The 13,913-nt window shown below is 43.0% G+C and overlaps 1 protein-coding gene across 1 annotated transcript in view; it reads left to right on the forward strand.

Moving 5' to 3' along the window:
- LOC311240991 (zinc finger protein 646) overlaps window positions 1-13,913 on the forward strand; it is an 87,596-nt gene that overhangs the window by 61,910 nt on the left and 11,773 nt on the right. Inside the window, exons 3-4 of the mRNA XM_084329634.1 lie at window positions 10,479-11,600; window positions 12,859-13,712. Coding sequence (XP_084185760.1) covers window positions 10,479-11,600; window positions 12,859-13,712 — 1,976 coding nt within the window. The remainder of the gene's footprint in view (window positions 1-10,478; window positions 11,601-12,858; window positions 13,713-13,913) is intronic.

Below are 13,913 nucleotides of genomic sequence, written 5' to 3' on the forward strand. Positions count from 1 at the left end.
AGAAATAAAATGTATATTATGCATAATTGAGTTTGGAATTTTGGCCCGGCCCTCCAACATATTTTCAGTTGCTCATTCGGCCCCCTGGGAAAAATAATTGCCCACACCTGCTCTAAAATGTAATCTACCTACCTCAGTTGTAAATTCTTTTTTTTTCAAAACTTAATATTTAACACTTTGATCGCCAGGCTTAAATTCATAATTTACCATCATTTGCCAGCCCTATTTAATATGGAGAAGTTCCCCTTCTTTGCAGGGCTATAACTTTTTAAATTGTATTGCTAAATTGACATTACTATGGCCCATTCAACGTCCTATATCTATTGTTCAGGGTGTAGCAACGTTATACTTTTTCATTCACAGATTCATACAAAAATACGGTCTAAAGTATAAGTATGTTTTTATCGTTTTCTGCAGCTTTCTCCAGAACGTGATTTATAGCCCCAAATGCATTATATTGATGATGAAATACAGTTTGATAGGAATCTGCGCGAGATAAAAAATGTCAAATGGACGTGCTTCTAGAAGTTACTACTGATCATTTGATGTTGACCAGATGGGGGGGGGGGGGGGTCGTTTATAATTCCGTGGCCAACGTTATATGATTAATCTAGTGTGGGTGATATGATCATTAGAGCAGTTAGTATCGAACACGGTAAAAAATAACGTTGAATCTTACCGTAGCTTCCTCATAGCGTTGGGCGATGAGCGTGGAACAGAAATGTTCCTATTATGGGATGTAGAAATATGCGATCCATTTCCAGGTTGTATAATAGTATATACGTCCAAATCATGTTGTTTATTGAGTTATTTGCAACCGATCGATGTCCAGTGTATCAAGATGGAGTCCCGCTAACGATAGCGAGTGCCCGGACGAAATATGGGAGAGCACCACTTCCGGCGCATCACTTCCTGTTTGGGCGATCCGCCGATCGGCCACCAGATGGCGCTCTTGAACCGTTGGAGAGTTGAGAGGGGATCAACAGTATATCTCAAGTGTCCGGGGGAGAAATATGATTTCGATCACAGATTTTTTAAATATTGATATCAAAGACGTGGTCCAGCGTCTTTGGCAGAATAAGCATGGCGGGGAGAGACGTGTCCCAGCGTTTTTGGCGATTAAAGTGTTAATAAATAAATAATGTATCATTATTACTTTATTATTATTTACATCTTACTCATGTAAAGCACTTTGAATTGCAATCCCCTGTATGAAAGGTGCTATAAGGGCTGACCTTCGAAGCTTTTTTTGGCAATCGAAGCTTCGGGGCCGAGCTTCGATTTTAATTCGAAGCTTCGGGGAAACAAATTTAAAATATTTTTTTTATATATATATTTTTTTTATTATCTTATGTTGTGGGACTTGTACAGCACTTTGGTAAACTTTGTTGTTTTTGTGCTCTATAAATAAAGTGGATTTGATTAATTAATTAAGTAGCCCCTTTCGTGACTTTGACGCAGCCAACAAGGTTTCACTCGGCTGCGCTGCCTGGGTGCAGTGGGGCTGCTCTCACAGCCAACGACATGACATTACATAATTATGTTGCAACCTTCGTCTATCAAGCAAACAATTATATTATTTTTAATTTATAATTATATCAGACAATGCACCTACAAAAAAGCAGATGACTACAATTAAATTAGCCAACTTGGTAACACATTAGTCATAGCAGCATAGGCATAGCCTTATTAATGTTTTGTGTGGCGTCGCCGTCGTGTACAACGATACTTACGTTTTTTAGGTGATTTGACAAAGTTGTTGTAGAGTTGTGATATGCCATTTTCTTCTGGCATATCTGGCACTTGGCTGAAATTAAGAGTTGGATAATATCGGTATATCGGTATCGGTAAAAAAGCCAATATCGAGCATCCCTAGTTATTATTATTTATTTAGAACAACATGTGTATATATATATATATATATATATATATATATATATATATATATATACAGTCACACACACCTTTAAATAAATGTTATGTTTATTTAATTTTTTTTTAACAAATTAACAAAAAAAGGTACACCTATATATTTAAATACAAAATAAATAAAGGTATTGTATTTTACAAAATAACAAGGGTAAACAAACCACTCTAGCAGCAATGAACTATTCTGCTGATAAAAAAATTGTCAAATACACATCTATATATTTAAATAACAAATAAATGAAAGTATTTTACAACTGATTAAACAAACAAACAATCTAGCAGCAATTAACTACTCTGCTGCTGAGCAGTTATTTTCGCTCCACCCCCGCTTTGGAGAACCCGCTCTGTGGTGTGTTTGGTCTTACATAACAGCCTGTGGCTTGTTTACCGACGTCACATCCGCTATTCTTCCGTCTACTCTTAGCCTACGGAGCTAACGTTATGTCCGACGATTAGCTAACGTTAGCTTATTTAATAACGTTAAATAAGTTACAAATATGTGAAACTATATGGAAGGAGTAAGCCGACCGCTAAAAAGAACACCCACCGCGGCAGCACGAGCACATAATAAAAATAAAGTTTCGAGGAGTGGAAGTTTGGAGATAGTAGCAGAGAGCAAGAGCAGAGGTGGAAAACTGAGCTACACTTTCTAACAACCTGCCCACTGTACCAAGATATCAGAGACTCAACAACCTGCCCACTGTACCAAGATATCAGAGACTCAACAACCTGCCCACTGTACCAAGATATCAGAGACACAACAACCTGCCCACTGTACCAAGATATCAGAGACAAGTATACTCCCCACGAATTGCCAACACCCAATTTGATGTGTGTGACTGACTGTATATATATATATATATATATATATATATATATATATATATATATATATATATATTTATGTTTTAAATAAATAATAATAATAACTTTATTTGTATAGCACCTTTCATACAGGGGATTGCAGTTCAAAGTGCTTTACATCAGTAAGATGTAAATAATAATAAAGTAATAATACATTATTTATTTATTAAATATTAAGTTTGGATTTTTTTTTTTTTTTTTACAACTGAGGTAGGTAGATTACATTTTTAGAGACTAAAGTACAGAAAAAAGGTACCGTTGGGTACCGGTATCTATTCACAGGTACTGGTACCTTATCGGTTCAAATGTGAACAGTACCCATCCCTACCGTGAACCTGTAATGAATTAAACTTTAATTTGGAGTAACATGAACTTCAATTTTAACGTTAATATCGCCTAATCTATGTTTCAAATTATGGCTGTGTGTCTAATCTGCCCGTCGCTTATCAAAGACTATTTTCCAGTCAGTGCTGTCAAGGCAGATTGGTTTTTTATCGCTTCATTTCCGTTTTAGAGCATTTAGAAAAGCACCCGTTTTGAGATAAAAAAAACAGTTAATTCTGGACCATTCTATGAAAATCGTCTTTTACTGGAATATTCCACAACGTTGATATTCGTCAGCCTATTTATGAATCGTTTTCAAATAAACGCTAGATGATCAATATTATACGTGCACGCAAGCACATTCGGGCCGCGCACGGATAATCGCCGCATTGATTTCCTCTTGGACTTTTACAGTGAAACCGAAAGAGCCCATTTCACAAAACGGCTTATAACTTCATCAAAATTAGTCTGATTATCCTAACACTGATAACATAGATTCCTTACCTGACATCAGATGGTATCCAACTGGTATATTCCAATTCCTGATCACCATTCGAAAAAATCGATAAGTGTATAGATCCACCGTGTGTACAGTGCAGTACATGATTCCGCGGGTCTCAGAGGCTCTAGAATGAACTGTGATAACCCCGGCTGGATCAGTGGACTGGAAAATGTGGAGTACCGGATTTTTTTCCCCATCCATTTTCATTGAGTCCATTCTAAAATCCCTTGTCATCTGGGAGACGATATTGGGGGGCGCTTTTTTCCACATATGATCGCCGGCGGTGCTCGTGTATATTCGGGTAGGCTCGCGTGATGCAATATGATTTCAGATCCCAAAAAGAAAAGAAAAAAAAATCCGAGAAATCTCGTGAGTGGCTTTCAACCACATATTAATAAACCCGAGATATCTCTTGTGTGGCAGTTAAAGTGTTAATGTTTAAAAAAAATTGTGTATTGTTTTTATTGACCTATATTCCATTCATGCTGAGTGAATCAGTTCCCCCAGCCACATTTGTGTTTTCAACATTCAAATTTTTTTGGGCAATTAACTAATCGTGGTCAAATGAAGAGATTTCATTATGCATTGCATCGTTGCCTGAAGAATCGTAATCGAATTTAATCGCTGTAAGGTCGCATCACCCCTATTGTCCACACTTGTGGGAGGCATCAGTGGGACTTTGCAAAGAGTTCCTTTTTTTTCTAGTGTGAGTTAGCCCTGCCCTATTTGGTTGGTTGTTCTACAAAAGTGTTCCCACCCTCTAGCGGCCAATTTTCACCATTGGAGGATGAAATTTGGCATGGAGTTCACGTTCAGTATTTGTGAGGTTTTATTCCTGGGTAGTTTGTTAGCTGTCTATTACTACCTACTATGCGAATATGTCTATACTACTTTTTTTTATCCACTTTTTCTCCCATTTTCTATTTTTCTCCCATCCCAATTTTCGTATCATCCAATTCAACCCTCCCCTGTCTTTGCACGCTGTTTCATGTCTCCCACAAGCCGGCTGCAATGTGGACTAAGTCATACATAGCACTAGTGTTGTCAAAAATATCGAAACATATCGATACATATCGATGCTGAATATTTAAAATGGTTTCGATACTCATTTCCCGAAATACCGATACTTTCTGCAGTATCGGTACCAGCTGGCGAGTGTTCTACCGCAAGTTGTTGACTCGCTGTTCAGAGCACGCTTGCCCCTCCGGCTCCTCCAGCCCTCCCCCTCACAGAGTCACAGAGCCGTCTTCAGTTTGTAAACAAAAATTTTAGCTGAAGATGGCAAATGCAGAGCCTCCGCAACTTGTGCTTGTCGATAAAGAAAACAGCAGAAGTGCTGTTTGGAGGTACTTCGGGTTTGAAGTAAACAACGAAGGACAAGCTAAAAATGCACCAATGCTATTTGCAAGCGGTGTTACAGAGCAGTGGCCAACGCGGATCTCTCCATAAAGAAATGAAAGAGGTTCGTGACAGCTGCTCTTTCAACGTCACTGTGACTGAAGCATTAAACCATTAACTCTAGTTTAATACATGATACGTTGTCTACTGATGGCGCATAATATCAACAGCTGATTCGTTGTAACGTTACAGCTTTCAGCTAACGTTAGCTAATGCTAGCCGTTAGCTTAGCTGGCCACTTTTATAATTACTGCATGGAAACGGAGTAACGTTAACGTTTAAACGTTATGTCGAGGTCATACAATACTACAGTCGACATAAGGTTAACGTTACCCCGTTTCCATGAAGTGTTTAAATAGCAGCAATCTTGTTGAAAATGTAACGTTACTAAAATGCTTAATGCTCCGAGCATAGTCAACCGACCTGTAGGAGTCGCTGTCTACAATGCCCGATCCCCACCCATCAGTTTCCCTCCTCCTAATACTGCCAATGTGTATTAGTGCGGACGACCAGCTAAACTGAAAGCAATGTGGAGCGCTGGGCTCGAACAGGGAGGCATATCTGTTCGAGCCCAGTCTCCAGTATTCGTGGTGAGCGCCTTGCCCACTGCACCACGTAGCCGCCCTATGTCTATACTACTTTTCAGCGTTATTGGCCACCATGCGCTGACCGCCAAGATCGCTGTACAGCGTTTTTTAGATCAATATTTCATTTTTTCGCCATGGCATTCATAATTCATCCACCCGATGCCCTAGCGGGACCCTAGATGGGACTGCAACGGCTCAATACCGCCGCCTGGTGGATGGTTGGGCGAGTTACACTCTTGCAAAAACCGTAAGTGCCATTGGTGCATCGAGGAAATTCCTCTGGCAGTCACATCTCGCTACGAGACTCCTGACGGACACTATAGTACATATGGATCGTTTTCTAAACTTAATAATCTATATGATTTTGGCGTTTATTGCGCCATACAAACCGGAAATGGACCTAGGCGATCGGCGTCAAATAATTGGGATCTTTCACCGCCAGTCTCATCGGCCCACGGTAAGGGGACAGTAACGTTATTTTCAGTCCGATTGTGCGTTTCCTTGTTTGTAATCAGTCTGATCAATATATCACCCATACTACATAAAGCCGTTACTGATGATCAAGGAATTATAATCGCCCCCCCCTTTCCTCCACGCATGATTAAGCATAATGTATACCGATCATATACATTTGAATTTTTTAATATAGCGTGTATGGGAAAAACGGCAATCTATAATCTATCATATGCGTTTGGGCCTATAACTAGCGTTTTTGGAATTACAGCAGAAAAGATTAAAAACATACTTATATTCTCGAAGGTATTAACCCTTTTTCTGCCACGCTTATATCCATCCTTATACCATCCTCTGCCAGCTCTATTTGTCTATGGAGATGTTCCCCTTCTTTGCAGGGCTATAACTTTTGTAATTGACATTACTATGGCCCATTCAATGTCAAGTATCTATCGTTTAGGATGTAGCAACGTTCTACTTTTTCATTCACATATTCATACTAAAATACGGTCTAAAGTATAAATATGTTTTTATCGTTTTCTGCAGCATTCTGCAGAACGTGAGTTATAGCCATAAATACATATATTAGATCATCAAATGTAGTTTGATACCGATTGACGTCAGATTAAAAAATTTCAATTGTACAAGGTCCTAAACGTCATGCCTCATCTGCTGGTGACCGGAGGGGGGGGGGGGTTATAAGTCCGTGGCCGACGTTAAATCATTTATGTAGTATGGGCGATACATAGATCAGAGCAGTTTATATGGATAATAATAATCAAACACGCTGAAACTCACCGCAGCTTCCTCTGACCGTTGGGTGATCAGCGTGGAGCAGAAAGATCGCTATTATGGGATGTTGATATATGCGATCCATTTCCAGGTTGTATAATACTATATACGTCCAAATCATGTTGTTTATCGAGTTATTGGCAGCGGATCGTAATATGGGTGAGCACCACTTCCGGCCGCTCACTTCCGGTTTTGGCGATTCGCCGATCGGCCACAAGATGGCGGTCTTGAACCGTTGGAGAGTTGAGAGGAGATCAACAGCAAGTCTCAAGTCTCCGTGGGTGAAATATGATTGCCATGACAGATTTTTGAAATATTGATCTCAAAGACGCTGTACGACGTCATTGGAAGATTAAGCATGGCGAGCAATGACGTCTAAAGTCGTCCTTGGCGATTAAAGGGTTAAGTTGAGTCTTTTATCCAAAACGACTTACAAGTTCTGTACAAGTCAGCAGGAAGGGTACAACTCTGGCAGCTAAGGTAAGGGTAAGTGATATTGTTCGTCAAACAGTGTCGAACTTGAGTGCTACACTCTTAACACATTGATGGCCATTGGGGCCCGTCTAATATAATGGTAGAGGGCCAGCAAATGTAAACAGACGTGGGGCTGTTTGTAGAGCTAAATCTATACTTTATAGTATTGCTATCTGTCCATTCTCATTGTCAATTGGGACCATAAACCGTTAACAGTCTCCTCCCCACCGTATGTATATATTCTCTCCCCACCATATGTATATATACTGCGATCTTTCTCCCGGGTTGGTGTGATCACATGACTGACAAAGCCGTGCCGTGATAGGCCAGAAGTCAGTTCGATTGCATCCAGGCTCGATTGCTTATCCTGTCTGGGTAGCCCGGATGATGGTTTTTTACATCGAATTCTATACACCGCAATTATGCATCGAATTTTTTACATCGAATTTTATACACTGCAATAATTATGCATCGAATTTTTTTTACATAGAATTTTATTATGCATTCGAATTTTTTACATTGAATTTTAAACACTGAATTTTTATTTCACATAGGTAAATTCGGAGCAAAGAAATTCAGATACATGATTTTCAAAGTAATTATTTTCAATGCTATAAATTTGGTGTCTGAAAAAATTCAGATACATGTTTTCAAAGTAATTATTTTCAATGCTATAAATTCGGTGTCTGATACAATTCAAATACTTCTGTCACTCATTTGCTTCCATACAAGTTCACAATAAGGAAATAACATGACTTCTACTGGTGTATCATTTGTAATATTAATTAATCAATACATTCATTGATCAATAACCTACGTATTATTACCATGCCATTTATATTAGTTAAGTTATTAATCTAAGTTAGTTATTCATTTATATCCGCTGCTTAATATAGCCTACATAAACTAATTTGTCTATCGATACTCTCATCAATCGACAATCTTGACGTTGCAATACTGCACGCCTTTGAGGTTAACTGGTGAAAAAAGTTTAATTGCTAACGTCAGCAAGCTAGACCATAAGCGCTAGTACAGTCGATAAAGAACAATCAAGACAGTTTTCAAATGTCCAATCTAACGAATTTAGTTTGCTTATAAAATGTTAAATGTCATAACAGATGGCTGTTAACACTTTCAGTGCCGGCCATTAACATGGTAAAGCATGGTTAAATGCCAGCACCCACTTCAATGATAGCGTTGTGAATGCATAATCTCTGTCTTAAATTATGGCTATGTGTCTAATCTGCCCGTCACTTATCAATGACTTGTTTGCAGTCAACATTGTCGAACCGGATTGTTTTTTAATCGCTTCATTTCCGTTTTATAGCATTTTGAAAAGCCCTCGTTTTCAAGGAAAATATAAAGATTCCGTGATAAACGGCATTTACTGGAATATTCTGGATACACAAAAACGTTGTAATTTTTCGGCCTATTTATGAATCGTTTTCAAATAAACGCTAGATTATCGATAGTATATGTGTACTTATGCACGCTATAGAATCGGGCTGAAATATCGATTATCTCACTTCCTGATCGCTCGCACAGCCACACACACACACATGCGGCACACGCTGATATATAGGTCAAAACAGATCCGATTACCCCAAGACTGGTAAAATAAATTCCTTACCTTAGATCAGATGTTATCCAAAAAGATTATTCCAATTCCTGATCGCCATTCCAAATATTGATCACGCTTATTGATTAGTGTTGGGTACTGTAAATACATAATCCACGCTGTTCTAATGGCTGGCGATCACTTGGTCTCTTCAGTTGGCTTGACGGAAAAGTAAAATGAGGAAACTGCCCCCCCCCCCCCCCCCCCCCCCCCTCGTCAGTCTAAAGTTATGGGGTGCAGTTACACAGGGAGAGACGATAGGGGGTGGTATTTTCCCAATTGAGCTCAGAGAGAGTCTGCAAGACTAGCGTGAGGCTCGATTGATGAAATATGAATTCAAATCGCCAAAAAGAAAAAACGACACAAACGCTATATAGCTTTGGGGGCACTCAAAGGTCGGCATGAACTAACGACAAAAAGCGTGGGTGGCATTCAAAGTGTTAATGTATTGGCGACGTGCACAGGGCCGACTGCCCACAGACGGGCCGTCAGAATGTTCATGTGGGAGAAATAAATAATAATGCGTTAGATGCCAAACTTATTTTCATTGTATTGTGCTGCATGATGACATACATAATCAAATGTCCAATCTAATTGTTCTATTCATTCGAAACATATTTAGTTGAGTAAATAACCTCAAGCACTCATTGCTTTTTTCATGCACACTCATTTGTCATGTTATTCAATAGGCAGTGTTCTGAAATAAGTTCATCAGTAGTACCAAATTTCTCAGTTCTCCGCTTGATATAATTAATCAAAATGTCCAATCTATTGGAAATTCGTTTGCTCATAATAGCCTACTGCTGAATAACAGTACATGGACAAACAATTATGTTCCATGATTTTATTCAAACACAACCTGCCTATAAATCAATTAGTGCTATCAATTAGTTGATTTAAAAACTGCAGATCTGTAATGTCTAATTGACTAATAAAGTATTGGTAGACTAAAACCAAACGGACTGAGTAAGTGACTAACTCTGCAAAGGGGGGAGTGGGGCAGTCCAAATGTAGCTGTATCATTTGTACTAATGAACCATGCAAACGGAAACTCTAGATGCAGTCTTCAATAAGAAACTACAAAATACCAAGGCATCTGCATGAGAAATTAAAAAGCCTTTAATGTAATCGATGATTAAAATCCCAAGATTGATCTTTTTAATCTACGCCTTTTCTCAGTGGTGTGAAGATTTCCACTGAACATTACTTCCTCCTGCTCTGCAGACATCGCTAGTTTTCCTGATGCTGAGTTTCTGCCCAATTATAACGGAATTCACACAGTCCACCAAATTACATATTTTGATGGTGCTCCCCCCCCCCCCCCCTGAAACCAGCACCATCAAGCCTAATCGAATCAATATTGAATCGAATTAAATTTAATCGGGTAATGGATGCCAATACCCAGCCCTAATAATAGTTGACCCTCTATTTGAATAAGCTCACGTTTTCCTCTTACCTTGGTTTTAGTTGACATCAGTCGAATTTGATTAAAGACAGTTTCTTAGTCTTCTCTCTCTCCTATCCCACCTTGCTGCAGGCACAAGTGCGAGGAGTGTGGCAAGGCCTTCAAGATCCAGAAGCAGCTGATCAACCACCTGCGTCTCCACGAGGAGCACCGCGCCAAAGGCCTGATGCGCACCGGCCCAAACGGTTCCCGCTTCCAGCAGCCGGGGCCATCCCAAATGCAGAACATGAACCGAGCGGAGACCTCCAAGGGCCACGGCATGGGGGTCAAGTATGCCCAGCATCAGCAGCAGGGCTTCAAGAAGCCCTATTCCTCCGCAGGAACCTCCAGGCCCCAGAAGTTCGACCAGTCGGAGGGCGGGCGGCGGCCCTTCTCCTGCGAGGAGTGCGGCAAGACGTACCGCCACGCGGGCAGCTTGGCCAACCACAAGAACCTCCACAAGATCGGAGAGTACCACTGCAACGTCTGCAACTCCACCTACCCCAACCGGCTGGCCATGAAGAACCACCTGCGGCTCCACTTTGCCCAGAAGAAGCACAACTGCCAAGAGTGCGGCAAGGGCTTCCGCACGCAGAAGCAGCTGGCCACCCACACCACGGCCGGCCTCTGTAAGGGCCCCCAGGGGCCCGGGGCCCAGATGGACTTCGAATGCGACGGCTGCTGCGAGGGCTTCACCACGGCCGATGAGCTTGCGGCGCACGACTGTCCCGCGCAGCACTTGCCTTCCTCCGCTGCCTCCGTCAACAGCTCCAGCCTCAGCATGGAGGGCCGCGGGGTCGACCTGGACTCCGACGAGAGGCCCTACGCCTGCGACCTGTGCAGCTGCGCCTACAAGCACGCCAGCTCCCTGCTCAACCACAAGCACACCCACAAGACGGGTGACTTCCGCTGCAACTTCTGCGACAAGCCCTACACCAACTACATGGCCCTGCGCAACCACATGCGCATCCACACGCAGCGGAAGAAGCACATCTGCCACACGTGCGGGAAGGCCTTCCGACTGGCCAGGTTCCTCCGCAACCACCAGAAGGTCCACGAGGAGGGCGCCACCCCCTTCGGCTGCCCCAGCTGTGGGAAGAGCTTCCAGGGGAGGTCAGGCCTGGCCAGGCATCGCTGCGGTGACAACCAGGTAGGCATGGAGGGCAGGAGGAAGGCTGCTACACCCGCGGGCGAGGGCGAAGAGTCTCGGTACACGTGAGTTCTCGTCTGTTGTTTGTGATTCTTCGAAGTTGCAAAAAAAAATAAAAATAGTGAAGATCAATTTAGGTCTCTACATGTCTATTACAGGTATATGATCTCCAATCCGGCTTCCTTGGGACCATACGCGAGCCGGAATTCGGATTTTTCTGAAGTTTGGACAAATTGAATTAGTGGAGAGACCAGATAAGTCAACCCCGTTTGCTTTCAGTTAGCATATAATATCATATATATAGCATTTTTTTTTCTTAGGCTTGCCTCAAACATTTTCTATTCAGATGTCTTGTTTTCTGTCTTGATTTTCTCTTGCCAAAACCTACAGATAATTTTATTGACACCCATTTTAAGTAGTTTTAATGTAGCAATACAAAGTAAACGTAATGATTTTGTGTGTTCCTTGTACTTGTTATGAATTTGTAGTGTTTTTATTTGTTTGTGATTGTGTCTTATAATGTAGTATACTGGCCAGTTGCTAGAATATAACTATATTTTATGATTTTCTTTTCTAATTAGGCCCAAGTTATTCACTATGGCTTATGGCTCTTGTATTTTGATTTCTTGTTCAAAGTAAGCCTGAAGTCATAGGGATGAAGCTAGCTGCACTGCACATACCTAGGGGAGTTGAATGACTCTTGCGACCAGCCATATAGGCAACTCCTAGTACATGTTGGTTTTAATCCAACACAAGGTAGATCTTTGAGTTTACTTTTCAGGGGGGGTATTTCCTCAGTCAATACTTAACATGCAAGATGGGGGAGGTGTTACGTTTGACGCCATACGTAGGGTTTTTACACCTGAAAGATGCTGTTTTTGAAGCCTTTGTCCAGTGTGTGCAGTGCAGGAAGCTGCTGATTACATCCCCCAGTCCTTGATATTGTTTGTCCATAGCTTCTCCCCTTACCCCCCCACCCCCCCCCCACCCACCCTCTCCAATCTTCTCCCCCATTACCCCATTATGTAGACCTCATGGCTTTAATTGGTAAACCACTTTTATATAGTCAGGTTGACAGCTTTTAAAGCCGGATTTCAGATCATATACCTGTATGTGCTAGATGTAGATATACACAAGAGAATTACTTGGTTTACTTGTTATTTTATTGTTATTTATTTAAAGATAAAGTGGTAACCAACAATTGAGATCAAGTATAATAGTGAAAGGCGGTGTTCCGTTGATAATCTCCCCCCTCGTCTTCCGCCCCTCCCTCCCTCCGCCCCGCCCTTCCTCCCACCTCTCTTCTTCTTCCTCTCTCCACAGATGTGATCAGTGCGGCCGCTCCTACCGTCATGCCAGCTCCCTCCTCAACCACAAGAACACCCACACCGTCGGCATCTACCACTGCAACGTCTGCCTCAAGACCTACTCCAACCTGCTCGCCCTCAAGAACCACCGCCGGATCCACTCTGAGACCCGGCGGCACCAGTGCCACGACTGCGGCAAGTCCTTCCGTGTCTCCTCTCAGCTCCACAACCACCGGCGCGTCCACCAGAAGCAACGGGAGCTGACCTGCCGCTCCTGTCAGCGGTCGTTCCCCACCCAGGCCAGCTTCAGGCTCCACATGGAGATCAGCCACGGCCAGACGCCGCAGCCCCGCCAGCCCAGGTCCCAGCAGCCCCGGCCGGGGAGCTCCCAGGAGCTGGGCTGGGGGTCCGGCCTGGACCTCACCCTGATGCAGGCCCAAGGCGCGGGCCACCACGGGGCGGGCAAAGGCCGAGGCCGCGGCGCGTCCCTCAAATCCCACGTCTGCGACCAGTGCGGTCGCTCCTACCGCCACGCTAGCTCCCTGCTCAACCACAAGAACAGCCACAAGACGGGCACCTACTTCTGCAACTCCTGTCAGAAGGAGTTCCCCAACCTCATGTCCCTCAAGAACCACCGGCGCATCCACACCGAGCCCAAGCGCTACCAGTGCCCCGACTGCGGCAAGTCCTTCCGCGTCTCCACCCAGCTCATCTGTCACCGCAGGATCCACACCAAGGAGAAGCCGTTCTCCTGTCAGCAGTGCGACAAGCGCTTCTCCTCCAAGTCCAACGTGAGGCACCACATGAAGGTGCACTGGAGCGGCTCCACGGCGCCCCCTTCCATGGCCATGGGTGCGCCCAACTTCCTGGGTATGCCTGGCGGACCCTTCATTTAGCCTGTGGGGGAGGAGGCAGGGAGGGGGGGGGGGGCGGGACGAGCCGGGGGGGGAAGGGGGTGGGGTGGAGGGGAGCCAATCAAATGCCAAGGTTTCTGGAGGTGCCAAAAAGTTTTTTTTTCTTTTTTAAAGAGTTCTTCCTCCGCCTCCTCCGTTTCCTCCTCCACCCTCCTCT

The sequence above is a fragment of the Notolepis coatsorum genome (genome assembly GCF_963971535.1).
Source record: "Notolepis coatsorum genome assembly, chromosome: 14".
Lineage (NCBI taxonomy): Eukaryota > Metazoa > Chordata > Actinopteri > Aulopiformes > Paralepididae > Notolepis > Notolepis coatsorum.